The sequence below is a fragment of the Equus asinus genome, chromosome 28 (genome assembly GCF_041296235.1).
Source record: "Equus asinus isolate D_3611 breed Donkey chromosome 28, EquAss-T2T_v2, whole genome shotgun sequence".
Taxonomy (NCBI): domain Eukaryota; kingdom Metazoa; phylum Chordata; class Mammalia; order Perissodactyla; family Equidae; genus Equus; species Equus asinus.
This window is the reverse complement of record NC_091817.1, coordinates 46,326,664-46,353,209: the sequence shown is the minus strand read 5'-3', so window position 1 is coordinate 46,353,209 and position 26,546 is coordinate 46,326,664. Positions and strand designations below refer to the sequence as shown.

Sequence of the window (26,546 nt, the reverse complement as noted above, 5' to 3'; positions counted from 1 at the left end):
ACTGTCTGCACCCCCATCCTGCATCCAGCCCGTCCCCACGCCCGCCCTGTCAGGGCTCCTCCTCACAGGCCCGCATCCCTCCCACACTCCAGCCTCACCTGCTCTGAGTTTTTGAGCTTCTCCAGGCCTCCATGTCTCCATCTCTAGACTGAGGGGATGATTGGATCTGTCTCTGATATCCGGCTGTTGGAAGGGCTAAAATGTGTGTTTCATTCAGCGTGTGGTTCACAGGAGAGCTGAGCGATAGATGGTAGTAATGATGCGCTGGCCACGCTTCTTGGTGCCTCTGACTGGCCTCTCTGAGCTGTGAAGGAGAAACTGCTAGATGTGCTGTCTCTGGACCCGAAAATGGCATCTGTGAGGGCTGGGAGCTCACCTCGGAGGGAGGGAGCCTCGAGGCTTCTGACGCACTTTCCAACGCCACCCCCCCAGGTTCCCGCATCCTCTCCGCCACAGAACTAAAGAATAAAAAGAGATGAGGCCCAAATATCCCCCCCAGAATACTAGCTAACTGCAAAAGGGAAATGTTCCCTTAGAGTTTAGACATCCTCTGTGGCCACTTTAACCCACGATGCTTCTCGGCGTCATCCACAGGGACAGCCAAGCCTCATGAGCTCCCCGTGTCCCCATCGATAAAGCATTCTTGCCAAAACTATTTAAACTTGAGCATAATCAATACTTTAGACCTAATTTCCAGAAATAGAGGGGCACTTGGGAACAATGGGATAAACCTAGAAGGAGGAGCCGTCTACAAGACAACTGGCTTGACGTCTTTAAAAACTCAGCGTCCTGGGGGGTGGGGAGAAGGTGCTGGAAGCACAGAGGATTGTCTGAGATTAAAAGAGTCAAGAAACATGATCAGCAAATGTCGTATGTGACCCTGAATTGGATCTTGGTCTTTGAAAAACAGTGATAAAAGACATTTTGGAGACACAGAAATTTGATTATGGGCCGAACATTAGATGATATTAGGGAATTATCATTCATGTTATTTGTGTTAGAGGTGATGATGTTCTTGTGATTATGTAGAGAATTATCTTTATTTTTCTCCATGTCTACGCTGAAGAATTCAGGGTGAAGTGTCTGTAGTTTGCTTTGAAATGTTTCAAAAATATATATATATTCATTATAAAGCCAATATGATGAGACACTAGTAATTACGAGCCTCTGCAGGGAACAGGGACATTCATTGTACTAGTCTTGCAATTTTCCCACTTGTTTGAAAAATGTCATAATAAAAAGCTACAAGCACCTGGGGCGGGGAGCCGAGACCCCAGCACGTGCTCTGCTCTGTATCCCCCAGTCAGAGTATAATGACATTCCAGTCTCCTCGGAGGCACCCCTCCTCCGATAGAAAGGACTCAGCTGCAGAGCCGACTGCCCGGCATTCAAAGGCAGTGGCACGTCCCTTTGTAGTGGAGGCTGTCCCTGACGGCCCTCAGCTTCTGCAGGCCGCCGGAGGACAGACTCGCTTTCTGGAAGGGCTTGCATCTTCCACAGGGGATAATTACCTCCTGAGCAATACTTTTAAACAGAAAGCTTAACTGGCTGTAAAGGATCCAACCACCTCTCTCCTCCCTTCCAGAAAAGGAAAGCAGGAGGCAGGTGGAAGGTAGCGAGTCAGACCTCCACCGCTGACATTCCTCCATCCACAAGGACCTCAGGATTCCAGGAGGAAGGGAGGGAGGGAGGGCAGGTGGGGTCCAGGCAAAGGCACAGAGCAGAGTGTCACTGCTGGTTCAGTAGCGACTGACAAAAAAATCGAGGTTCCAGGCTTGAGCAGCTTTGAAAGCCCGGACACTTCAAAGCCATTTGCTGTGACAACCTGGTTGTAACCAGGAGCCCAAGGCTGAATCCAGCCCACTGATGGGTCTTATTAGGCCCTCCATGCCAGCGGTTGTTAAAAAAAAGCAAAAAAAGCCACACTTCTAAAATTTAAATATAACATGCATACTAAAGTATGCAAGTCTGTTGCACAGATTCAGCCTCCTGTGTCATCAGCCCCCAGATGGAATGGGTCAAACCACACAGTCAGCCCCCAGAACCCACCATGCACCGCCCTAAATAATCACTGTCCTGGTTTCATCACCATAGATCAGCTTTGCCTTTTTTTTCCTTCCCTTTTTCTCCCCAAATGCCCCCAGTACTTAGTTGTGTATTTTGGGTTGTGGGTCCTTCTGGCTGTGCTATGTGGGACGCCGCCTCAGCGTGGCTGGATGAGCGGTGCCATGTTCGCGCCCAGGATCTCAACTGGCGAAACCCTGGGCCGCCAAAGCGGAGCGCACGAACCTAACCACTCGGCCAAGGGGCCGGCTCCGAGCTTTGCCTGTTTTTGAATTTTATATAAACGGAATCGCGCTGCCACGGTGCTTCATAAGTTTCAGAGTTAGTGGGCACCCTCTAGAATGTGAGAGAGATTTAGCATAAAAACCAGGACTTACAGCTCTTCCTTCCTAGTGTGAAGCTATCTCAACAGTGGCCCCACATTCCACCTTCGTGACTGGGGCATTCCCCCACAGCCCCACCCCAGCCTGCCTTGTGTCGCCCTCCTGGATCCTGGAGGAACCTCGACTTTGGGACTCTCCATGGTAAATGATCCGAGCGTGCTTCTACTTCAAGTCCATAACAAAAACCGCTGTGATGCCTCAGTTTCCCCAAAGAGGTCCCGCTGAATGTCCTCAGTGGCGCAAGGACTGGGAACAGGTCACTCCAGTGGGGTCTGTGGCCTTGGCTGCTCACCAGATCTCCCTGCTGGGGTACGGTTGGGGCTGAACCAGCTGGAGGCAGGCAAGGGCCCCCATTGCTATTTGTCCAGCCCTTTCTGGGTGGTCCCTCCCATCTATTCTGGCTCCTCTCCCCTCCTCCCTCCCCTCCAGGCCCACAGCCACTGACTCGTTTAGGCCGCATCTCCTCCAGCCCGGTCAGATAAACCATCGCTTTCTTCCAGGCTGGCTCCTCCTCCCCATGCTACCAGGATGCCTATTAATTTAACTTAAAAGAAAACGTTTCTGAATCAATACATGCCCATGGTTTTAAAAAAAAATGAAACAGTATCAAATGATGTATAGAGAGGAGGAAATTTCTGTCTTTCTTTCACCCCCTCCTAAAACCACTCAGCTTCTCTCCCCAGAGGCAACCCAGTTTCTAGTTTTTTACTCATTTTTTGGAAACAAATATTCTCTGCACACACACACACACCCCTCTTGTCTGTTTTCACCCAGACTCGAGCGTTCATTATGATCTGTTCTGCACCCTGCACTTCAGGCACCTCGTTGGTCCTTCCACGTCAGAACAGAGAGATTTTTCTGTCTCTCTTTAACAGATGCAGGGGTTTCTCTTGCCTATAGGACCGTCATTTATTTAACCAGCCCTCTGATGGGGGACATTTCAGTCATTTCCAATCTGCCACTATCACCAACGATGCCATAGTGAGCATCTTTACACACACGTCTTGCACTCACGTGCGAGCTTATCTGCAGAATAAATCCCTAGATGTGCGATTGAAGGTCAGAGGGCATCTGTGTTTCTTGTTTTGGTCAATAGCGCCAAATCGCCCTTTCAAAGGGTGGTACCATTTTACACTGCCTCCAGCAATATAGGAGAGCGAGCACAAGTGAGCTCCAGAAAATGCATCTCCGATCACGCCCCTCCTGACGTCAAGCGACTATTCCCGGAGCCCAGCCTCACGGAGAGTCACCCGGGGAACTTTCGAAGCAATCCTGCAACCCCACAGTTCTGAGTTCACGGAGCTGGATGTGGCCCAGTCATGAGAGCTTTTTAAAAGCTCGCCAGGGTGATGCTAGAATGTTCCAGGGTGGGCAACCCCAGCTTCCCTCGCCAATGGCTCCCCCAGGCCAGTGTAAAGCCTGTAGCCCTCAGCAAAGCAGAGAAGCCCATCGTTTTTGATTCCCACCTGCCTCCCTCCTCCCTTGCTTCACATGCTCACTGCTCGCCCGTCGAGGTTTGCCCAGGTCCCGCCGTGGGGGGCGCTCCCCTGGCCCCCCGGTGTATGCAGTGATGGACGGAGTCGACTGGCACAGGCTTGCCAGAGCCAACCATTAGCATCTCTTCCCAACTCGGCATTTAGGGAGGTCATGCTGTTAGAGCGAAAAACTGCTTACAGTAGGAGTATTTACACCACAGTAATTGGCAAACACTACAAAGAAGGACTTTTTTCCCCAGAAAGCCAGTCACCATTGAACGGCACACTGCCTCTCATCAGTCTCCTCTGCTCGCTCACGGCACCCTGGCATCCATCTACTCTAGCTCTTCTCATGCTCTGTCATCAGGAGACTTGATGCCTGTAATAATAAGTAATAGTGATGATGAAAATAATCATTTCTTATCGAGCGTGTCCTGTGTGCCAGGCACTGAGACCCCGTGCTTCCCGGGCATGAACTCATTCACTCCTTACAATAACCCTGTGAGGCGAGGACTATTGTCTCCCCATCTTTCCTGACCCACAAAGAGGGAGGGTGACTCGCCCAAGGCAGCCACAAGCCAAGGAACACGGGCAGCCCCTGGGAGCCGGAAACGCGCTCTCCCCTGGTGCCGCCAGCAGACACGCAGCCCTGACAACACGGCGATTCTAGCCCCGAAAGATGCATTTTGGAGAGAATGCATTTGTGCTGTTTTAAGCCGCTGCGTGTGTGTGTGTTGTTACAGCAGCCACAGGAGACTCATGCACGGTCCCTGCGCCCATCCTTTTATCCAGAAGGTACGGCAGGCGGCAGTCCCTCTGAAGACACTGCCGATGGGCTGGCATAGGCTGTCCTGTATCCCGGACTTCCAGGACGCTGGAGAGGCACGGGGGCTGGGCGACCTCCCAGGGTGAGCTGAGGTCAAGTGTACACAAAAGGGAGGAATGTTGGGGCCAGGAAGCCGGGGGCATTGAGCTGAGAGGTGACTGGGAGTTTACCAAGTTCTGCGGAAGGGCTCCGGGAATGCCTGGGGGCAGGGGCTGACGGGCTGGACACCAGGCTAAAGTCAACCATCCTACAGCCTGGGCAAGAGACAGTGCTGATAGAAGGCACTGGGGCTGTGAACAGAGCACTGGACTGCGAGTCCTATCCGAGCCTGCCCTGCGCGCTCAGACAATCTTCCCCTCTTCTCTGGGTCTCAGTTCGAGGAGTCATGAGGGGCTTGGACTAGATCAGCACCTCTCAACTTCCCTTTTTTTTGGGGGGGGGGAGGAAGATTAACCCTGAGCTGACATCTGCCGCCAGCCCTCCTCTTCTTTTGCTGAGGAAGACTGGCCCTGAGCTAACATCCGTGCCCATCTTCCTCTACTTTATATGTGGGATGCCTGCCACCGCAGGGCTTGACGAGTGGTGTGTGGGTCCGCACCTGGGATCCGAACCAGTGAACCCTGGGCCGCTGAAGCAGAGCATGTGAACTTAACCGCTGTACCACTGGGCTGGCCCTTCAACTACCCTTTTAAAAAACTTTTTTAACAGCACACTCCTTTCTCCAAACAAAATCTTTCTTGCATGACTTAGAATTCTGAAGATAATAATCATAATAACAGGAGGCACTTAAGTGGGCCTTGCTTCACCCCAACACTCTTCTAAGCACCTTATAAACATAAATTGATTTGTTCAATGCTCACAACAAATCAATAGGTGGGAGCTGTCATCTTCATTTCACAGATGAGGGAATCAGGGCACAGAGAGGTTAAGAAACTTGCTGAAGGTCACCCAGCAGGGAAGTGGTAAATTCTGGACTTGAACCCATGCACTCAGGATGCAAAAAGAACTGAGAGGCAGGAGGACAGGTTGGAGGAGATTTAGGCAGAACTGTTAAGTCAAAGTAAGTAATAAAGAGCTGGGGGAGGTGGGCAGACAGAGGAGAGGGGGCAAGACAACCAGCGTGAGCTGGAAAGATAATTTTGGAGTCCGGTTTATGAGAGGCGTTGGAGTAGCCACGGGGTCTGAGAGAACTGGGTGCCAGGGGAACAGGGCAGAGCACCTCCATCACCAGCAGGTGCCCTGGGGTCTGTGAGTGGGCTGAGTGTGGAGACTGGGCCATGTGGGCCACGGCATTTATCTGGGTTACACTTACAGACTCACCATGGAAAGATGATCCAAGGGGGGCCGCCGTGATGAAGCAGGGGGCCTCACCACCCTGTCCTCCCCTTTGTCACCCTCCATTCAGGCCCCTAAATCATTTCTGCAGAACCCTTGAGTTTCCAGTAATACCATTTGAAACCCGCTAGCCTGGCCCACCTCCATTCAGTCGGCTTCTCTGCACCCGCCTGGCTTCATCCCCATTGCCCGGGCCCCAGAGAGCCCACTGAGGCCAGCAGCTCCTGCCACCCCTCCAGGCGGCTGTGGAAGGCTCTGGCAGACCTTCCTCCCTCCCCGATCCTTGCATCAGAATTCCACGTTTCTGTTAAGTGCAGATTCCACTCAACAAGGTGACCCTGAGCAAGCTCGTCCCTGGACCTCGGGGCTTCATCTGCAAAATGGAGCTGATAATGATAACTCCGTTTTGGAAGCCAAGAGACTGGGCCTCAGAACCTCTTAAGGAAATTAAGAAGAGACGATGTACATTGAGCACCTTCGTGAGAAGAGGTTTTGCAATTTTAGCCATCACGGCTTCGGCTGTCCTCATTTGACCGGTGAGAAGACTGAGGTTCAGAGAGGTGAAGTGACTGACCAAGGACACACAGCAAGGCAGTACAGAGCCGATGCTAGGACCCAGGTCCTGGAACTAACTGTGCCTCTGCCTCTTCACCCCCATCCTGCAGCCAAACCCACAGAAGGAGCCTGCGCTGCGGCTTCTGGTGGGACCATCCTCCGACCACTTTTCATTCTCGTATTTTTTACAGACAAGGAAACTGAGGCTCAGAGGCACTCAGTCACCTGTCCAAGGTCACCCAGCCCTTCACATTGGAGCCGGGGATCGAGGTGTGTGTGACTCCAGGCTCACGCCTCTTCCTGGTCCATCATACAGCTTCCAGAACTCCCACCCAGAGCCCGGAGACTGGGTTTCTCTGTCTGAACATGTCCCAGGCCTGGGCTGATAAAAAGTAGCGAAAAGTTCCTCCGGCAGCCTCGACCTGAGCTCCTCCCCGGCATCGGCACACCCCGGGCGACGAGCCTTCAGGAGCCAGGGCCAGGCAGCTGCAGCCGGCCTGGCCCCAAGTTGCCCTCTGCTCCTGCCGAGTTGCGCTCCTTCTTGGAGGGGAGGGGAGGCGAGCGCAGCTCTCCTTGCCTTCCAGGCGGTTGGCAGAGCTCGGCGGCGGCTGAGGCTGCCTGCTGCCTGGCTGATGGAGAGATTATTTCTAAGCCCTTCCCATCCCCCACCCCCCCTTGCAGGACCACACTGGCTGTCCCCGTGGGACTCGGAGTGCAGAGCCCACTGCCGAAGCAGGACAGCTGGCTCGGCTCCCTGCTAGCATGAACCCCTCAGACCCTCACCTCTCATGAGGCCAAGGGTTTCTGGGTCCTTTTAAAAACCCCACCGCACCCCCGCACCCCCGGGGCTGTCCTGCAGTTGCTGGAGAGAGAGATGCAGAATGAACGGACTTCTGGGTTCTGGAGGAGGCAAGGGAAGAAAGACGGGAAACTAACTCTGCCAGAAACTGCTGTGTTTCGGATTTTTCTTCTCTTCTCTTTCATCGCCACCACAAACCCATCTCTCCCCTGGGCAGTGAGACATGGGCTCCCCCTGCCCAGCAGACAAACAGCTGGAAACGGGCTCCCTGAGACAGGAGGGTGAGTTAAACTTCGGGGGAAGAAGTTCGTGTGGGCTGCTGGGGTGGGGGTTTGCAGGACGCAGGTCAGCATCCTCGGTCCCAGTGGTGTTTTGAGCGACTCGCTTTCCCCACGTTCTGGAAGAGCTTGCGTGCCGGCTGTTTTGGGGGGGCAGTAGATTGCAAAGTTGGGTTTGTGCAGTGATGCAGAAAGGGCAGTTTGGGGGGGTTCTAGAAAGAGCCCCACTGGGGGCCAGAGTCCCAGGGTGGATTCCGATTTGCTGTGTGACCTTGGATGAGCCACTTCAGCCCCCTGGGTCTGGGTTTTTGCACTGGGAGGATGAGAACGCTTGGGAAGGACTCCCCGGATTTCAAAACACCCTTCTCTCCGCAGGCTGCTCATCTTCCTCCGGCCGTGTGTTGTAGACGAAGGAAGGCAGGCAGAATGACAGAATGCTGTGTGGCGAGCAAGTGTGAAATGCATGGGCTGTGATTCAACTCTTCACTCTCTGCCGAAATCCAACCAGCTCCCAAACTGAGAGGAACTTTGATTTCCATTCGGCTGCCGAGTTTCCCTCTCGAGTGGACTGCATCTTGGAATGTAAGGCTATAGATGCTGTGGAAACAGCTCCGGCTGGAATGAATAGCATAGGAAATGGTTGCAGGATGCTGAGGATGAGAGAGATTGTGGAAGTGATTTTTTGAAGGCATGGGCAAAAGCTGAAACCCTTATTCTAAGTCAAGCGTCCCAAATAGGCCTGAAATGGAGAGAGCGTTAGAGGCCCCTTCATTTTGCAGATAACAAGGCTGAGGCCCAGAGAGGGGGAATAACTGGCTCAAGGTCACACAGCAAGGGGGGCCGAGGCAAGCACCCAATGAGCGTGGAGGAGCGCTGTCATTGACAGCAAAGTCCTCCAAATGAGAAAGCAAATAAGAGGGAGGAGGTGACGGTCGTGGAGCTTCTCCTGAGAGTCAGAGGTTGTGCTAAGCAGTCACATCTCTCATTCGTTACTTTCTGTGCCTCAATTCCTCATCTGTAAAATGGGGACGTGACGTCCATCTCACGGGGTTGCTGAGACAAGCTAACGCGGGGGAAGCATGTAGATGGGTGCCTGGCATGTCAGAAGCATCTAGAAGTGTTCTTAATGCACACTTCATGCATATTACTGCATGTAACCCCCACTGTGCCCCATGAGGTGGATGCTCAAATGACCCCAGCTGTACTGGTGAAGCAAAGGGCTCAGAGAGGCTGAGTAACCCACATGGGGTGGCAGTCCGTAAGGGATCAGAACGTGGCTGTGAACTTGAGAACCCCTTACCCTCTTAACCTCTATTTTTACCAACTGTCCCTTGCAAGGTTGGTAGGAGTCTTATCATTGGCATGAAAGATGCTGAGATCAGAGAGGTTAAGCCACACGTCCAAGACCACACAGCCTGGAAGTGGCACAGCTCTGACTTGGCCAGCTCAGGACTGAGCTCCCCAGGTCCCCATCCACATAATGCCCGTTCCAGGGAGATTCTCCTGAGATAGAAGCATGTGCTCCACCAGGAAAGGGATGTCTTCTTCTCCTTTGGTTCACTGATGGACCCCAAGTGCATAGTAGGTGCCCAATAAATCCATGCTGGATGGCGGATTAAAAGAATGAATGATGCCGATGCAGTTGCAGGAAAGCGAACGTGAAGCAATGTCCGTGCCATCTAGGACTCTGCCCTGAGACCGGTTTCTCCCCATTCTCTTGCTCTTTTCCCTTTGGGTGCCAGGACCTCTTTGGCGATGCCTGTGCCTTCCAGAGACAGGAGCCTGCTTCCCGGGCACCACCGCTCCCGCTCCTGCAGCCCTTTCAGCCCGCTCCTGCCCGGCGCCGTGGAGCCGCCGTCCATCAAGGGCCTTTACTACCGCAGGGCCCGGCGGGTGGGCGCCCGGGACGCCTCCCCGGTGGCCGACCTGAAAAAGGAGATCCTGGTGAACGTCGGGGGCCGGAGGTACGTCCTCCCCTGGAGCACGCTGGACGACTTTCCACTGAGCCGCCTGAGCAAGCTCAAGCTCTGCCGGAACCACGAGGAGATCGCGCAGCTCTGCGACGACTACGACGAGGACAGTCAGGAGTTCTTCTTCGACAGGAGCCCCAGCGCTTTCGGTGCCATCGTGAGCTTCCTGGCGGCCGGCAAGCTGGCCCTCCTGCGGGAGATGTGCGTGCTGTCCTTCCGGGAGGAGCTGACCTACTGGGGGATTGAGGAGGCCAACCTGGAGAAGTGCTGCCTGCGGGAGCTGCTCAAGAGGCTGGAGGAGCTGGCCGAGCTGCGCAGGGAGGAGGCGCTGCAGCGGCAGAGGGACGCGGGTGGCCCGGCCGCCGCCGCCTCGCGCTGGGGGCTCTGCATGCACTGGCTGCGGGAGACCGTGGAGAACCCGCAGTCGGGGCTGCCCGGGAAGGTCTTTGCTTGTCTGTCCATCCTCTTCGTGGCCACCACGGCGGTCAGCCTGTGTGTCAGCACCTTGCCCGACCTGAGGGCCGAGGAGGACAAGGTGAGTGGCCATTTCTCCATCAGGCACAGCGCCCAGGGCCCACAAGACTTAGGGCCCACAGAAATGTTCTCATTTCTTTTAAAACAAGGAAAAGATTGACTAGCATCTAGCACGGATCGTATTCATTTTTAGACCGATAGACACAGTTGTAAAAGATAATTTCTAATGTGATTTTTGGAGGAAGAAGCCCATGAAGGCAGAAGTGCCCAGGGCCTGCAAAAGTCACAAGGCGGCCCTGAGTCTGATGGTGAGGCTTGCATAGTGACAAAGCTGCCCCTGGTCTTAGTGGGCCCGGTGGGCCCAGCTCTGCCTCTCCTGGCTCCATGACCACAGGCAAATTGCTTCACCTCTCTGAGCCTCGGTTTCCTCCTCTGTAAATGGGCAGGGTGGCCATGAAAGTCCACACATTCCCTCACTCACCGTGTGCTTACTGAGCAGCTGCTCTGGGCCACACACCGTGCCAGGCCCAAAGTCCCCGCCTTCTCGAGCCCACTTTCTCCAGGGCAGCCAGCTACTCCAGCTTCCTCGGGGTTACAGAGAAAAGATGCTGACGGTGGCAAAGATTCTCGGCCCTCAGCTTCCGTGCTTGTCACTTTGCTCCTGAGCCTCTCAGTCAGTCTCACCGGATGAGGAGCTCAGACAGGAGTCGACTTCTAAGTGACTCTGCCCCAGGAGGCCAGAGCAAAAAGTTTTTCTTGCCCACTCCTGCATTCTCTTTCCAGGGAGCTATGGAAAGAGACCTCCCCGCCAGGGGGCCAGATGGTCTGAATCTAACATTTTGTTGGGAGGGTTATTAGGGAGCTTCAGACTGAGAACTGGATTGTTTCCTAATTTAAAATGTTGCTCCTGTCCTGCTCCATGCTCCTCCATGGCTCCCCATCACCCTAACTTACGGAGCTCACATTAGACGGAGGGAGCCGATAAACAAAACACATACGTAAGATAGTGCACCCTAAATATGGCCCATAACCATCGTCAGTCCACGTAAGTTCTCTTCCCTTAAAAGTATATCCCAGGGTAATATGGTAGGATCAGAGAACTTTCCAGATAGAAAGGACTTAGATGGAGAACAAGCCTGTGCCTCACACAGAGTAGGCTCTCAATGAATATTTGTTGAATGAAATGTATCTTGTCCAAACTATAAATGTTTGTCCTAGAGCAAACCAACCAAAATGTTTTTGACTTTCAAACAGCTTTTTCCTTGTGGAGAGGGCTACAGCTCCAACCATAGGCATTTTTTTCATTCTTTAGCACAAAATCATGTGACGTAAGAGCCTGCTTATTCACAGAAATATTTCCAGGTGGACACTGCAGTAAAAAGATTAGGACGACACAAGGGGCTTCCGGCCCCCGGCCCCCACGGGTGCCCTTGATCCCTGTTGCGGAAGGAACCCCAGGTTTCCACAAGCCTGTTCCTCGTAGGGATTTCCAGGGAGCCAGGATTTAGACACTGCAGAGGGACAGGATCCTTTCAGAGCCTAACACTTTGAAAATTACCCGGGGTGTGACCCAGGCTTGGCTTAACGGGGACTCAGGGAATCAAGTCAGAGGTGGGCAAGAGGCACGCCGAGCGGGGCAGCCCCAAGCCTGAGCCGAGGCGTCGGGCAGCCATTTCTGCTCCTGGACCAGAGGGGCTGCTGCTCACGCCAGTGGCATCTCTGTACTCCTTTCACTTTGTGAAATCGCCTTTGGATCCGGGGAGAGGCTGGGGGTGCGACCCTCAGAAACAGCGTGTCTGTTTCAGAGAGCCAGGAGGCTGAGGACGAGGCAGTCTTCGTTCTTTCAAGACTGTGCGCCTCACATTTACATAAGAAGATGATGCTCTCTTCTCCCTGATGCGCCCTCAGGGATGTCAGTCTGAAAGTGGCCGGAGCCAGCGAGCCAGCTGCTAACGATCGCCGGCCAGCTGCTTCTGGGGGGCGGCCGTGCCTGGGAGGCGAAGGGGCCTGAATTGTCCCAAGGGGTCTGGCAGCATCTGCTCAGATGAATTACTGATCCGTGGGGGGACAACACCCCGGGGCTATGACCCACAGAACTTCTCCTTCAGAGTTAGAAGACAGGAGAAAGAAAGCAGTTTTCCTTCTTTTTCTTCTAACTGCTCACAGCAACACCCCTTGGAGTAAACTTAGCCGTCGGGGTGAAAGGTCCCTGCCTGAGATTGCAAATTAAAACCGAGGAGGGAGGAGGCCGTGCCCACAGGACGGAGCCCAGTGCCTGAGCCCCTCCGGGAGCATTCAGACTCTGTTGGACCCCCGGGAGGAGCTCATCCCGAGGCGATGAAAGCACCGACACTTACGAGCGCTCGCGTGAGGCTGGCATTGGATGGAATGAACTGACGGTCCTTGCCGCGGCTTTGCAAAGTGGATGTCACCCCTCCCCATTGTACAGACGAGGAAACTGAGGCCAGGGCAGTGTTGTCACCTTCTTAAGCTCACGGTTAGTAATAGGCAGAGCCAGGATTGGAACTCACCTCTGCTTGGCTCTAAAACCTGACCCCTTGCGACCCCAAGACACAAGCCTTCAATGCCGGGTCCCTCTGCCTCTGGTGTATACCCTCAGCCGTGGCAGCACTTTGAGTTTCTGAGGCTGCTGGACTTTGTAAGTGCTTCTCTGTCTGGCATGACGGCTCAGGGTGCAGACGAGCCGGGTTTGAATCTTGGCCTCACCCCTGACTGACTCAGTGTTCGTGGGGAAGCCACTTAACCTCCTTGTGCCTCAGTTTCCTCATTTGTATAATGGGGATGCAATTGACCCTTTCCTCAAGGAGTTACGGTGAGGATTACAGGAGCAATGCGCGTAAAGCAGTTGGGAAAATGCTGGCGCATAAGAAGTGCCCGATCAGCGAGCCGTCATCATCATCATCATCCACTCATCAGGAGCTAGTTAACAGGGAATCACATTTGTCCTCTCATTCGCTCAGCAACAGTTATTGAGCGCCTACTGAGTACATTCTCCCAGGTGCTGGAGACAAGGCAAATTTCGTACCTTGTTGGAGCTTATACTCTGAGCATCCCTGATCCATTTTTCAAATTTGAGGTGAAATTCACGTAACATAAAATCAACCAGCTTAAAGTGGACAACTCATCGGCATTCAGCACATTCACAATGTTGAGCAGCTACCACCTGTATCAAGTTTCAAAACATCTCCACTGCTCCAAAACAAAACCCCATGCCGATCATGCAGCCACTCGCGGTTCCTCTCCGTCCAGCCCCCGGCAACCACCCATCTGCTGTCTGTGTCCGTGGGTTTCCCTAGTCCAGACGTGTCGTATAAATGGAATCAAAGGACATGTGGTCTGTCTTTCATGACTGGCTTCTTTCACTGAGCCTCATGTTCTCAAGGTCCACCCGTGTTGTAGCGGGTGTCAGCATGTCATTCCTTTTTTACGGCTGAATAATATTCCATCATCAGTGTGTGCTACGGTTTGTTTATCCGTTCATCCAGTGGTGAAAGCTGCCACTACCCAGGTTCTTTGCGTCCCTCTGCCCGAGCCCTCTGCCACGACGATCACCCTGCCTTTCATTCCTAGCTCCCTTCTGTGTGGCCTCGGCCCTTGCCGGGCAGCTCTGTTGGTCAGAGCCCTTCCCCTCCGTCTAGGGGAGGCCGAAGCTCAGTGGTCAGCTGCAGTTGAACTCTCGCTGCTCCTCTTTCTTCCTCTTTACTGCCACCAAGACGTCCCAAACTGCAGCAGACAGTGTCACGTCCTGGAAAGGAGCCAGAATCTGGACCAGTTGGCTGGTCCAGGGTTCAAATCCCAGCTCTGCCCTGGACAAGTCGCTCTGTTTCTCTGTGCTTCTGTTTCCTCACCTACAAGGGAGGATAATAATGACACCTACTCAGAGGGTGGCGCTGAGGACTGCATGATCCCATTTACCGTGTGCTGCACGCAGTGCACACTTGCTGTGTTTTTACCCACCCTTTAGGACTCACACTCCTTCCACCCGTCCACCTCCAGGCTTCCTCGAACACAAACGGCAACGGCCGAGCCAGCGGTCAGTCGGTTCAAACATCGTCTCTGTCCGTTTCCAGTGCCTGTCACCATCCTTCATCCACTCATGCATTCAACAGACCTTGTCCGAGGGCCTGCTCCGTGCTGGGGACCCAGGGGCGACCAGCGCAGGCGCAAACCCGCTCTCTATCTGCCCGGCCAGCCTTCCCTCATTTCTCCTCCCACCTGAGCTGCTCCCGCCCCAGAGGTTTGCTCGGGGCTTTCACAGATACTGCACAGAGACATCACAGCGGACTGCAAAGTGCCCTCGGTGGCTGCAGGACCGCGGTGGCGCTTAGGGCAGGACCTGCGGGCTCTGCTCCTCACTTCCCCTATCGGCCTGCACTGTGGTTTCGCATCTCGCCAAGGTGAGGAGGAGGGCATAGAGAGACTTTTAAAGACCAAGCGGAGCTCTTGGGCACCCGTCACTTTTTGGGCTGCAATTTCCACCTCCCAGCCTCCCTGCCCTTTAATAAAAGGCCTCTTGCTGGAGCCAGCTTCTCCTCGACCCCTGTCCCTTTCTCGGGTCGTGAACCAGCTCCATAATGAACTGACCCACTCTCTGTAGTGTCTCTGTGTTCGATGACATTTGGTAATTGCTCTAGGGAATTCTTCTTACCCTGTTTTTTCAGGTTTTAGGGTTTTTTTTCCCTATATCCCAGCCAACAAGAAGCACTCCCCACTTCCCGAATGGGGCCCACCTTTCCTGACTCAGTGTACCTTGCACTGTTCCTCCTGCGTTGTCACGCTTCCCTCATCTCCATGCCCCATTCCTCGCCCCATCTGCTCGGTTCCACACACTTGTCAGAGCCCCGTGTCCCATGGTGAGGGTGTGGGGGCAGCTGGGAGGTGGGAGCCGAGGGGAGGGGAGGGGGCCTGCGGCTCGAGGGGAGGGGGCCGTGGGGAGAGGATCATGGGAGGGACATAAAGGAGGAGAGAGATGGCAGAGGGCACAGGCCCAGGAGACAACTGGCTCTCGGGGAGGGGAGAGGCGGGAAGAGAGATGAGTCAGCACGGCCAGGCGGCCAGGCACCGACAGAGTCTCGGAGGAAACAGCCCGGGACCTGAGGCCAGGGCCAGAGGCACAGAGGATGGAATTCACAGGCAAGGGGGAGGAGGGGCAGGGAGGTCCAAGCTCCCGAATGGAGCCGTGGGACCAGCACTGAGCTACAGGGGAGGTGAGAAGTGGGTGATTCTGGCCAGGTTCTGAAAGAGGGGGTGAGAAGTGGCTGATTCTGGCCATGTTCCAAAGGAGGAGGTGAGAAGCGGCCGACTCTGGCCATGTTCAGAAGGAGGAGCAGGCATTTCTTGAGAGACGGAAGGGTGCAAGGAAGGCTCCAAGGTCAAGGCTGTCAGACCGGAGTCCCTCCCAGCTGAAATTTCTGGAACTGGCCCTCTCTGCACCCGCAGCCATCCGCCAGTCCAGACAGACCCCCAGGGCCAGCGGCTTTGCCCTCGGAAAGCCCTGCCCGCCCTCTGACCCCAGAGCCCTTCGGAGCAGCTCTGCTCCGGAGCTTTGGGAAAGCAATCGGGGCAAGGCTGCGGGACCCCCGCTCACGGCCTCCCCGGCACTGACTGGGCTGCTCAGACTGGGACCCTGGTCTCTTTTCTATTGAGATATAATTCACACACACTAACAGTCACCCTTTTAGGGTGCCCAGATCAGTGGTTTTCAGTACACAGTTGGCAACCATTGCCACCGTCTAATTCCAGGACATTTCCATCACCCCAAAAAGAAACTCTACGCACACTCCCGGCTACTCCTCATTCTCCCAAATTGTAGCATGTAAATGTAGCTCCATCCCTTTTCATGGCTGAATAATATTCCATTGAACAGCCAGACCACATTTTGCTTATCCATTTATCAGTTGGTGGGCATTTGGGTTGTTTCCACTTTTTGGCTGTCGTGAACAGTGCTGTTGTGAACATTCGTGTACAACCTTTATGTGGATGAATGTTTTCAGTTCTTTCGGGTACCTAGGAGTGGAATTGCTGGGTCATACGGCAAATGTATGTTTAAATTTTTGAGGGACCACCGACCTGTTTTCGACAGCAGCTGAGCCATTTTACAACCCCATCAGCAATGTCTGGGCATTCTAATTTCTCTGCCTCTTTGCCAACACTTCTTATTTTTTTGTCTTTACAATCATACCATCTTAATGAGCATGGAACGGTACCTCACTGTGGTTTTGATTTCTGACTCTGATTTTTTTTAACTTTTCACGATGGAAAATTTCAGGCATTTACAAAGTAAACAGAATAATGTAATGAACTCAAGTAGCCATGACTCAGCCTCCACCGTGGTCCACATTCTGCCATTCTCGCTCTCTCTCTCTCTCCCTCTCTGCACCCTCTCCCCACCTCCAATCGTTTATTATTATTATCATTCATTTTATTTTTATTTTACAGTTTTCTAGGTAAAATTTACAGGCATCGAAACGTAAAAATCTTAGCCATACAATTTAACAGGTGGATCCACCGTGTAACCCACATCCCTGTTTAATAGAGAATATTCCCGCCACCCAGGAACGTTCTTTCATGTTCCCTCACAGTCAGTCCCTACCCGCCCAGGGCAGCTGCTGTTGGTGGCTTTGTCCTCCACACTCGAGTTTTGCCCATTCTTGAACTTTGCACACGTGGAAACAGACCGTGCATCCTCTTTTGCGTCTGGCTGTTTGCCCCCCATCTTGTGATGAGAGCCGTCTGTCGGCTGCATCACTCACACCTCTGACCTCCTCGGGGCTGACTCGCCTTCCGCAGTGCGCGGAGGAATCAGAGCTCACCTTCTTCCCACCGGGGACAAGCCCACCGACAGGGTGACCAACCATCCCGGTTTGCCCAGGACCGAGGGGGCTCTGGGGACCTGGGACTGTCTGTGCTCAAATCTCGAAAGTTCTGGGCAAACCAGGACGAGTTGTTCACCCTATCTACAAAATACAACCGGAAACTTCCTCAGAGAGAGAAAAAATAACTTTTTCCTTTCCTTCCTTTGTATTTTTCTTCAAATATTGGCTGGCCTGGGGATTATTTCCTCAGCCCGAGCCCCATAAATCCCCGCCACCCCCGCGCCGCCGGCCGCTAATGGGGCATTTCTCCGAGGACCAGTGCCGGGAGGCTGGTATAAGGATGCAGAGCGGAGCAGCAGTGCAGGGGCTGACTCGGCAGAGCGCTTGCTGCAGTGCAGGGAGGGGGCGGCGGGCCAGGCCGGGGGAGGGAGTGGGTGGTGCATGCCTTGAATAGCCAAATGCCAGCCAGAACCATCTCTGTCTCTCAGGAGACACCTTCCTGAGCCCCAGGGTCTGGTCTGGAAAGGTCACTCCTAGGCCACAAGAGGCTCTTAAGCGGAGGGGGAATCTCCCAGAAAGTCAGCGACAAAAGAGGCCTTGTAGGGAGAATCTGGTCCAGAGTCTGAAAACCTTCCAGGTGCCTTCTAGTCCACCTGCGGGGCTTGCCAAAATGCAGACTCCTGGGCCCCGCGCTAGGGTTTTGCTTTTGTCATGGGGGCCCAAGAATCTGCATTTGTAACAAGCACCCTGGGGGATTCTGCTGCAGGGGGCTCTGAATCAGCTTTGAGAAACACTGACTCTGTTCCAACCTCTTCATCAGAAACTAAAGCACAGAGAGGGGCAGTGACCACGTGAGGTCACGCAGCAAGGTTTTAGGAGGAATGGGGAATTGGGATCCCAAACTCCTGAGCCTTCCAGCATCCTGAAGCACACCCAAGGTGTTGTAGCAAAGGCCTCTCCGTGCATTGCAGAATTTCCTCAGCTTCCTGTAACATCCAGCAATAGGAGGAGGGTATAGTTACCCTTACATTGCTCAGGCATGCTACTGTCTATGACCATCTCATAAAGACGGCTCCCAGGGCTCATGGGCCGGCAGGTGCAGCAGCCCGAAACTTTTACATGTGCCATCTCCATTAGTGCTGCATCCACGCTATATGCATCGTTTCCCTCCATCACAGTGACTTTCCCAGAGCAGAGAATGGAAAGTCCAGAGCGGACAAATGATTTGCCCAAGTAAGTGGACAGTGGGATTTGAGCCTGGGTCACAGGGACTCTGGACTCCACGCCCTCAACAGCACTCCCACTACCCCCGACCCCTTCAGCAGATCAGGTAGCAGTCAAGGCCTGGCCCTGGACAGGCAAATAGAGATGGGATGGACCAGCTTGTGTCTCTCCAGTGGACAGATGTAAAGAACATTGAGGTTTAGGGACTAGCCCTGTGGCTGAGTGGTTAAGTTAGCAAACTCCACTTCAGTGACCTGGGGTTCACCAGTTCGGATCCTGGAGACAGACCTAGCACCGCTCAAGAGGCCATGCTGTGGTGGCGTCCCACACAGCAGAACTTTGAATGACTTACAACTAGGATATACAACTATGTGCTGGGGCTTTGGGGAGGAAAAAAAAAAGAGGAAGATTGGCAACAGATGTTAGCTCAGGGCCAATCTTCCTCAAAAAAAAAAAACAAACCATGGGCTCAAAAAAAAAAAATGCGGTTTAGTATTCCTGTGGGCCCAGGCACCAGAAATAATTTCTTTTTTCCACTTCAGAGCTTTTTAATCCAAAGAAAACTACAGTTGTCAACATCCTGCTTTTCACTCAGGCAACTGGCTTTGGTCATTCACTCACTCATCCATCATAGATACACAGATGTAACATTTAGAGTTAGATTCTTAACTCTGGCTCCACATTAGAATCATCTATGGGGCTTCTGGAAAATTCTTCTGCTCAGGCTCAAACCTAGATCAATTAAATTAGAATCTCTGAGGTGCTAGCCTGGACATTAGGATTTTCCAAAGCCCCCAGATGATTCTAATGCGCGGCCGAAGCTGAGAGCCACTGCCCAGATGGGAGGGTCTCAAGCTTTAACGTGCACGTGAGTCACTGGGGGTCTTGTTAAACTGCAGATTCTGATTCCGCAGGGGTGGGGTGGGGCCCAAGATCTGGCGTTTCTAACAAGCTCCGGGGGGAGGCCGATGCTTCTGATTTGAGGACCACACTTCGAGCAGCACAGGGGCCAGTGGCGCTCTCTGTCAGGAGCCAGGGGCGGGGGGTGTGACCGACACAACACAGAATCCGCTGCAGTGCCCGCCTGGCCGGAATCTCCCAAGGGAAACAGACCCCGTGTGAACGGTTGCAATCACGTGCCACAGGGCCACCCTGGGGACGAGGGAGCCCTCTGTGCCCCACTAGCCTCTGAGTCTCCAGAAATGAGGTCTGCTTCTCCACTGCTGTACCTCCAGGGCCCAGCTGGGGGCCTGGCACGTGGCGAGCCCTCCATCCATCTTTGTTGGATGAATGAATGAGGGATGGTGGGCAAGGAAGTTACAAGACAGAGTACAGTGGCTGAGAGGGTTTCTACTGTGTACGTGAGCTGCCGGAGCCACTTGCTGGGCCATAAAGCAAGGTCAAAACCCCGCTCACGGCATCGCTGGGGGGCTTCAGAGACAGCACCAAAGCAGTGCCTGGCACACAGGAGGGGCTCCTTCAGTAAAGGTGAAGCTTGGCTGCTGTAACAGAGAGGCCCTGAGATAGAACGGCTTTAAACAAAATAGAAGCTGATTTCTCTGGCAAAGAGGATCAAGGGGAGCGGGCAGCGCTCATTCCGAGACCCAGCTATTTTTCCACCTTCCCCTGGGATGCTCCACCCTCCCCTGGGGTGTTGGTCCAACCTGCCGGTTCTGAGCTGGGCGGCAGGGCCATCTGGGTTGTCGCACGCGGCTCACAGGGAAGAAGAGTGTGCGGGAACTCACGAGGACATCGTAAGTTCTGGAACTGGAGGTGGCACCCATCACTTCTGTTTACATCCCGTAGGTGGGGACGTAGTTATCTGGCCACACCTAGCTGTTAGGGAGGCTGGAAAGGGTGGCCTCTGATCCAGCTGACCGGCCATGTGCCCAGCCACAACTTGAGAGCTATGGAAAAAGGGGGTTTTGTAAAAAGGGACAACTAAGGGTCTACAGCACAGAGCTCAATCGAGATAGACAGATAACATAGAATAGAGAAATTATATGATATGTATAGACTATATACAGAATACATTTAATATATGGAATGTATATCTATATCTACCTCTATATATATCTATACTGATAAGCCGATATCTATCTATCTATACTGATATCAATCTCCATATAGATACATGGAATCGCTTTTCGGCCTGGTTATTCGCCCCGTGTCCAGCGCTGGTGCCCGCCCACTCTCTACCCTGCATTTGTTGTCTCCCCAGGGTGAGTGCTCTCAGAAATGCTACTATATCTTCATCGTGGAGACCGTCTGCGTGGCCTGGTTTTCCCTGGAGTTCTGCCTGCGGTTTGTCCAGGCCCAGAACAAGTGCCAGTTCTTCCAGGGGCCCCTGAACATCATCGACATCCTGGCCATCTCCCCCTACTACGTGTCCCTCGCGGTGTCGGACGAGGCCCAGGAGGACGGCGAGAGGCCGGGCGGGAGCTCCTACCTGGAGAAGGTGGGGCTGGCGCTGCGCGTGCTGCGGGCGCTGCGCATCCTCTACGTGATGCGCCTGGCGCGCCACTCGCTGGGGCTGCAGACGCTGGGCCTCACCGTGCGCCGCTGCACGCGCGAGTTCGGCCTGCTCCTCCTCTTCCTCTGCGTGGCCGTCACCCTCTTCTCCCCTCTGGTCTACGTGGCCGAGAATGAGTCCGGCCGGGTCCTGGAGTTCACCAGCATCCCGGCCTCCTATTGGTGGGCCGTCATCTCCATGACGACCGTGGGCTACGGCGACATGGTCCCGCGCAGCGTGCCGGGCCAGATGGTGGCCCTCAGCAGCATCCTGAGTGGGATCCTCATCATGGCCTTCCCAGCCACGTCCATCTTCCACACCTTCTCGCACTCCTACCTGGAGCTCAAGAGGGAGCAGGAGCAGCTCCAGGCCCGCCTCCGCCGCCTGCAAAACGTCGCCACGGCCAGTGAACACCAACTCCTGAGTGATGTCGACGACCTGATCCTGGAGGGACCCGCCTCGCCCATCGCATACATTTAACTCCAAATCCTCGTGGGTACGCTGGAACTTCCACCCATCGCCCTTGGCTGACAGGGGCTGGAGAATACTAGCATGTAGACCCTTGGGTGGTATGTTTCCTGAACTCAGGGAACGCTCCAGAAGCTGAGAGGGGCTCAAGGACACAGATGTTTGATCCGTGTGATTCTTGACCCTCCTGGCCACCACCATCCAGGCTGACCTTGTCTGTGTCGCTTGCCTTTTCCTCTCTGCCTGCCCATGGCCGAGCATAGCCACTTTTGCTGGGTTAGATGGGTCTCCCTTCATTCTCATTTGCTTCCCAGCAGTCTTCAATATCTGAAGCTGGGTTCCAGACGCCCACAGAAGCAAGCCTACAGAATTCTATTCCTCCCCTAGGACCCTCTATCCTGGGCCACCCCACTGCAAGGAACTGGAGGTTCCAGTCGCCACAAGCCCTTTTGATCGGGTCTCCCCGCCCAGCCTCTCCTGGTTCCAGTGGGCGTCCACATGTTCTCCTTCCGCTCACCACCACATTGGCATTTTCCTAGTGCAGCTGCCTCCCCGCCCCCAGCTCTGGAAGCCCTTAGCCAACAGGGCAGAACTGGCCTCTGTGTTAAATCCCACAGTGGGGGCTGGTGGTCTCCCATCCCTCCTGACACGCCTGGGACCTGGGCAGGAGCGTCACCTGCCAGCACAGCAGGCCCTCCTTGGCCAACTGGACTCTTGGCGGGACATTCTCCAATCATCCAGTCCTTGGCCTTGGCAGAGGCTCACTCCTGCAGCGCACTGCATTGTCCCTTGAGAGAACCGTTCCTGCTGCTGGTTCCTCCAGCACTGCAGGGACCTCGGCTTTCCACCTTCAGCTAAGCCACCATGGACGCAGTGTCACTTCAGTGCAGAAGCGAGGGCAGCCTTAAGATCTGCCCCCTGCCAGCTCCCCAAACCAGGCCCCTTGATGCCAGAGGATAGACGTCCTCAGCTTATATTTAAATGTATTTATTTATTTATCCATTCATTCCCTGGCAGATTCGGCCCTTTGCATCCAGTGTAGGAGACAGATGTAGGCCCAGGTCGTTGGAGATAAAGGCAGTGCATACTGAGACCAGAGAGGAAAAAGCAGTGAATTCTGACAGGTCAGCTCCCAAAGGGCTTCACAAAGACGCAGGAGGGGAGAGTGCGGAGGGATGTTTGGGGAGACGAGCTAGAAGGAGGGATGGGACAGAAGGTGGTGGGCTGTGGATGCTGTGCAGAGGATCTGGACTCTTTGGTGGATGGAGAGATGTTAGAGATGCCGGAGGAAGGAGCGATGTGAACGGACTGAGGGTGTGGTTGGTGAAGACGATGATGACCATGGGATGCGAGAAGCCCAGTTTGGAACAGAGAGCGACCGAGCAGCTCAGGCAAGACATGAGGGCCTATCTCCTCCACATTGTGAATTGTACAAGGTGGCGCCAGGTCCTGGCCTCTCGTCTCTTGTTCCCCAGTAGGGCACACCTGGAGAGGTCTCGATGGCACTTCCCACAGGTGACGTGGCCACACACAGTTACTCACTGTTGGCTGTAAGTGTGCTGGAGAAAGTGCGCTGGGGTGCGAATGGGTGGCGGTGAGGAGGGCAGGGACCGGGATCTGATGTAGTTTCTGTGTAAGCGCGTCAGCGTTTCATCACTGAGGACAAGTTACTTGCTGCTTGTCCGTGCCCCTGGCATTTAGCACAGGCCTACTACGGGCCAGGCACACACCTTCCCCGACCTCAACACTGGGGTCAGCACAGCCGCGGGCTCTGGCCCAGGGGAGCACTCCACACCAGCATCTAGCTTCAAACTAGCCTTGACCTTGTGGGGGGCCCTCGTTCCCTTTGACTGCTCCAGGTGCCCTCCCAGCTGATGGGGGCACATGTCCCCACCCCTCTAGACCCCCAAGAGTTTGCGGAACACCCCCATCCTGACATTTCACCGAGAAAGGTCTTTGCAGAGTGGCACAGCGGCCAGTCACACAAAGAAAGGCCCCACCCCCTGTATAATCCACCTGTGACCCTGGGGCCTTTCCCTCTCTGTCAGCTTCAGGAGCTGGGCTAGATCTGTGGTGTTCTGGCTGGGGTTCCATGAACACCCCCAGGGCTGCCATGTGGGTGGAGAGTTCTGCATTCCAAAGTGCCGCATTTGCAAGGAACGATTTTTAAAAGAGTGTGCAAATTTCTAGACACCCTCCCCCTTCCAGTCAGTGCCATCCCTGGCCCCTCGAACTGAGGCGGCCGGCTCACCCCGGGACCAGGGAGGCATCCTCGACAGTCACTGGAAGCGCTGGGACCCACACCACACCACACCACACCACACATGGGCCCTCCCTCTTCTGATGAAGACCCTTTCAGTGCTGTGTGCCCAGTGCAGTCACTCCTCGCTCCAGCTCTGCCCGTCGCTGTGAGTGGCTTCCACGCAGCATCTCCATTTTCCTCTGTTTCCCATGCCGGGCATCCGAACCAAAGAAAAATAGTTGAGCCCCTCACCCTCATTACAAGGTTCTAGAGTGTCTTACTACATGCCCGGTGGAAATTCTTTACTCAATTAGAAGTGGAAAATTGGAGTGGATTGCTGGCATGTGGGGCTTAATTAAACGCTCTATTTTTTCTCCCCAGTAACGCCCTGGGGGACCGGTCTAAGTTGAGTTAGTCTAGCCTTGCCCAGCAGCCTTTCCTTCATGCTGATTGGATGCGACACGGATGACCAGCGAGTTGCTAGGCTGTCTCTTCATCCTGATTGGCTGAAAGGAGTCCTGCGATTTCGAGAGGGGCTTGTTTTCTCTGAGGCCAAAGGGCACGACTGCAGCCAAAGGAAGCAATTTTCCAGCTGAAGGCAAGGAGCGAACGGTCCCTGACATAAGCTGTTTTCATGGTGTGTCATAGATGTGTCTCCCGGAGGTAACTTTAAGATGTTGGTCCAACATCTCTAGCCAGGCAGAGTTGAGCCCAAGAAGTGACTTGGGGATGGATGGGTTAATTCTTCAACACAAGGCTAGCGGGCTCTGCCCTGGACTGCACTGGGGGCCCACTGACTCTGTTTTGATGGCTTTTAGGCCTTGAGAAATTGGTAACTGGAAGGTGTATCAGGAGACGGTCTAAGCTGGGGGCTTCGGTGGGTTTCCAGTGTCTGTGATCCTCTGGAGATTATGTGCATCTCAAAGTGCACATCTTTGAAAAAGGTTCCAGTGATTTCATCAGCTTCTCAAAGGACTCCCTGACTCCCCCTCGGAATAAAGGCTAGGAGGCTCTAAGGGGAGCCAGCTCCGTCATCTTAAGATGGAGAGCCCAAGGGACATGAAACGCTCCGGTGTGCAGAGCCTCAGAGTAAGGATCGTCTCTTACAAAACCACAGTGCGGTCACCAACATCAGCACATTTAACTTTGATGCCGTATTTTAATGTAATCTACTGTCCGTTCCAATTTTCTCAGCTAACCTAATAACATCCTCTTTCCCTGCAGGACAGGGTCGAGCGTGGAAGCAGATGTGGCATTTACTTGTCAGATTTCTTTAGCCTCCTGTAATCTGGATCTTTCCACAGCCTTTCTTCGACGTAGATGTCATTGAAATTGTGGATGAGTAGACCCCCTCTTTTTAATAGGATGTGCCTCCTTTTATGTCCATCCCACATCTCCTCGCGCTTAGATTGAGGCTGTGTGTTCCCAGCCTGACACTGTGTCCATGAGGTTGGGTCCCTCTCCAGGTATCGCATCTGGGGGTGCCGTGCCCCTCATCAGTGACATACAAGCCCCTTATTTGGGAGGTGACCCTGGGAAATGCTGGGAGGGGAGTGGAGAGTGAGAAAGCAAAAGAGAGATAGGGAGTGCTGGTCAGGCCTAAAGGCATTCAAATAAGAAACAAAATTAACCCCTGCTCTCATGCAGGCCAGATGGAACATTCCAGAAGGCTGGACTTGCAAAGACCACCCTGGGCTACCTCTGTGAGGAGGAGAGAGTGTCTGCTTCCCAGAAGAACTAGTCTCCAAGCCTTGGAGCTAGTCTTCTCTCTCCACCTGCCACAAGGAGGGGACCTCTGATGCCCGTCCTGGACTCTGCCAGCTCAGGAGTGGCCTGCCTCATGGATTCTTAGAGCCAGAAGGACCTTTACAATCACTGGGTCCAACCTGCCCATTTTACGGGTGTGGACACAGAGCCCAGGCAGGGGATGTGATGTGGCAAGTCACACAGTCAGAGGCGGCAAAGCCAGGACTGCCAGCCCAGGGCCCTCAGCTCTGTGCCTCCTGGTCCTCGCCCAGCGCCTGTCTCATCCAGCATTTGACATCTAAGCAAGGGGCACCTCCAGGAACACAATAGTCGGTTAAAAATAAAACAAAATAGAGGCACACCACTGTCCCCGCGGGCCCTGCGGCTCCTCGGTCACCTGGAGCGGCCCTGGCGGAGGCTGCGGGAGCCGAACCCTGCCTCCGTGGCAGCCGGCCTGCTCTAGATGACACGTGGAAGATGCAGCCTGACTTTCATAACTCACCTTTGCTGTCAGGGGGACAAAGCCGAGGGAAAGGGAACAAATTTGGGCACCTGAGCTAAAATTAACCAATCTTGCTGTTCCAAAGGCTTCCATTGTACTCGGCCAATGACCGGCTTGAAATAAGATGCTGGGGGGGGGCTCAGCCATTTTACCTGGCGCCTTCTTAACTAAGCTTTTGGGGGCTCCCCCACGCAGCTCCAAGAGGAACATTAAACAATGCTAAGAAGTGATGCTGTGGCTCCTCTGGTGTATTGGGCAGGTCTAGGTCGGGACCGGCTGGGGCTGACCTTGGGATGTGGGAGGAGGTGGGAGGGACCCCAGGTGAGGGGTGGCAGGGGTCAGGGGTCACCCACCTGGGCCACCACCAAGTTGGAAGTGGGAGGGGCGGTGGGTGGGTTCCGGGGCAGTTTTCTTAAGCACCTGCCATGCGCCAAGCGTTGTTCTAGCCCCGGGGAGACAGTAGTTAGCAAGGCAGATGCTCGTGCGGCCCTGGGGGTGGGGGGCAGGGGAGGCAGGGAGGCAGACCACAGGTAAGTGCAGAAGGAAATGCACAGGACGAGCAGAGCTGTGATGCGTCCAGAAGGAGGCGGGCAGCGTGGTGAGGGCAGGAACTGTACGGGGGCATGGGGGTGCTGAATTTGGACAGGCTTCTGAGGAGGTCTGTGTGGGTTCTTCCAGATCTCTGGGTTCCCCCAGAAGCAGACTTTGGGGTAGGCCTTACATGCAGCGGTTTATCTGGGAGGAGATCCCAGCACACACTGGTTGAGGGGAGAGAAGTGAGACATGGAGGGGTGTGGGGGTCAGGCCTGCTACCCCGCGGGCAGCTGGAGTTCAGGCCCACACTCCAGTTCTGTGGG

General features: G+C 54.3%; 1 protein-coding gene across 2 annotated transcripts; it reads left to right on the top strand.

Moving 5' to 3' along the window:
- The first annotated feature begins 7,257 nt into the window (after nt 1-7,257).
- KCNG4 (potassium voltage-gated channel modifier subfamily G member 4) lies at nt 7,258-25,912 on the top strand. Of its 2 annotated transcripts, XM_070500667.1 has the most exons (4): nt 7,258-7,718; nt 8,091-8,297; nt 9,458-10,220; nt 20,441-25,912. In XM_070500667.1, coding segments are annotated over exons 2-4 (1,536 nt in total). In that variant the 5' UTR covers nt 7,258-7,718; nt 8,091-8,295; the 3' UTR covers nt 21,212-25,912. The 2 variants fall into 2 exon arrangements, with proteins under 2 accessions (XP_070356768.1, XP_070356769.1); XM_070500668.1 differs by having other exon boundaries at nt 8,091-10,220.
- The last annotated feature ends 634 nt before the right edge of the window (nt 25,913-26,546 follow it).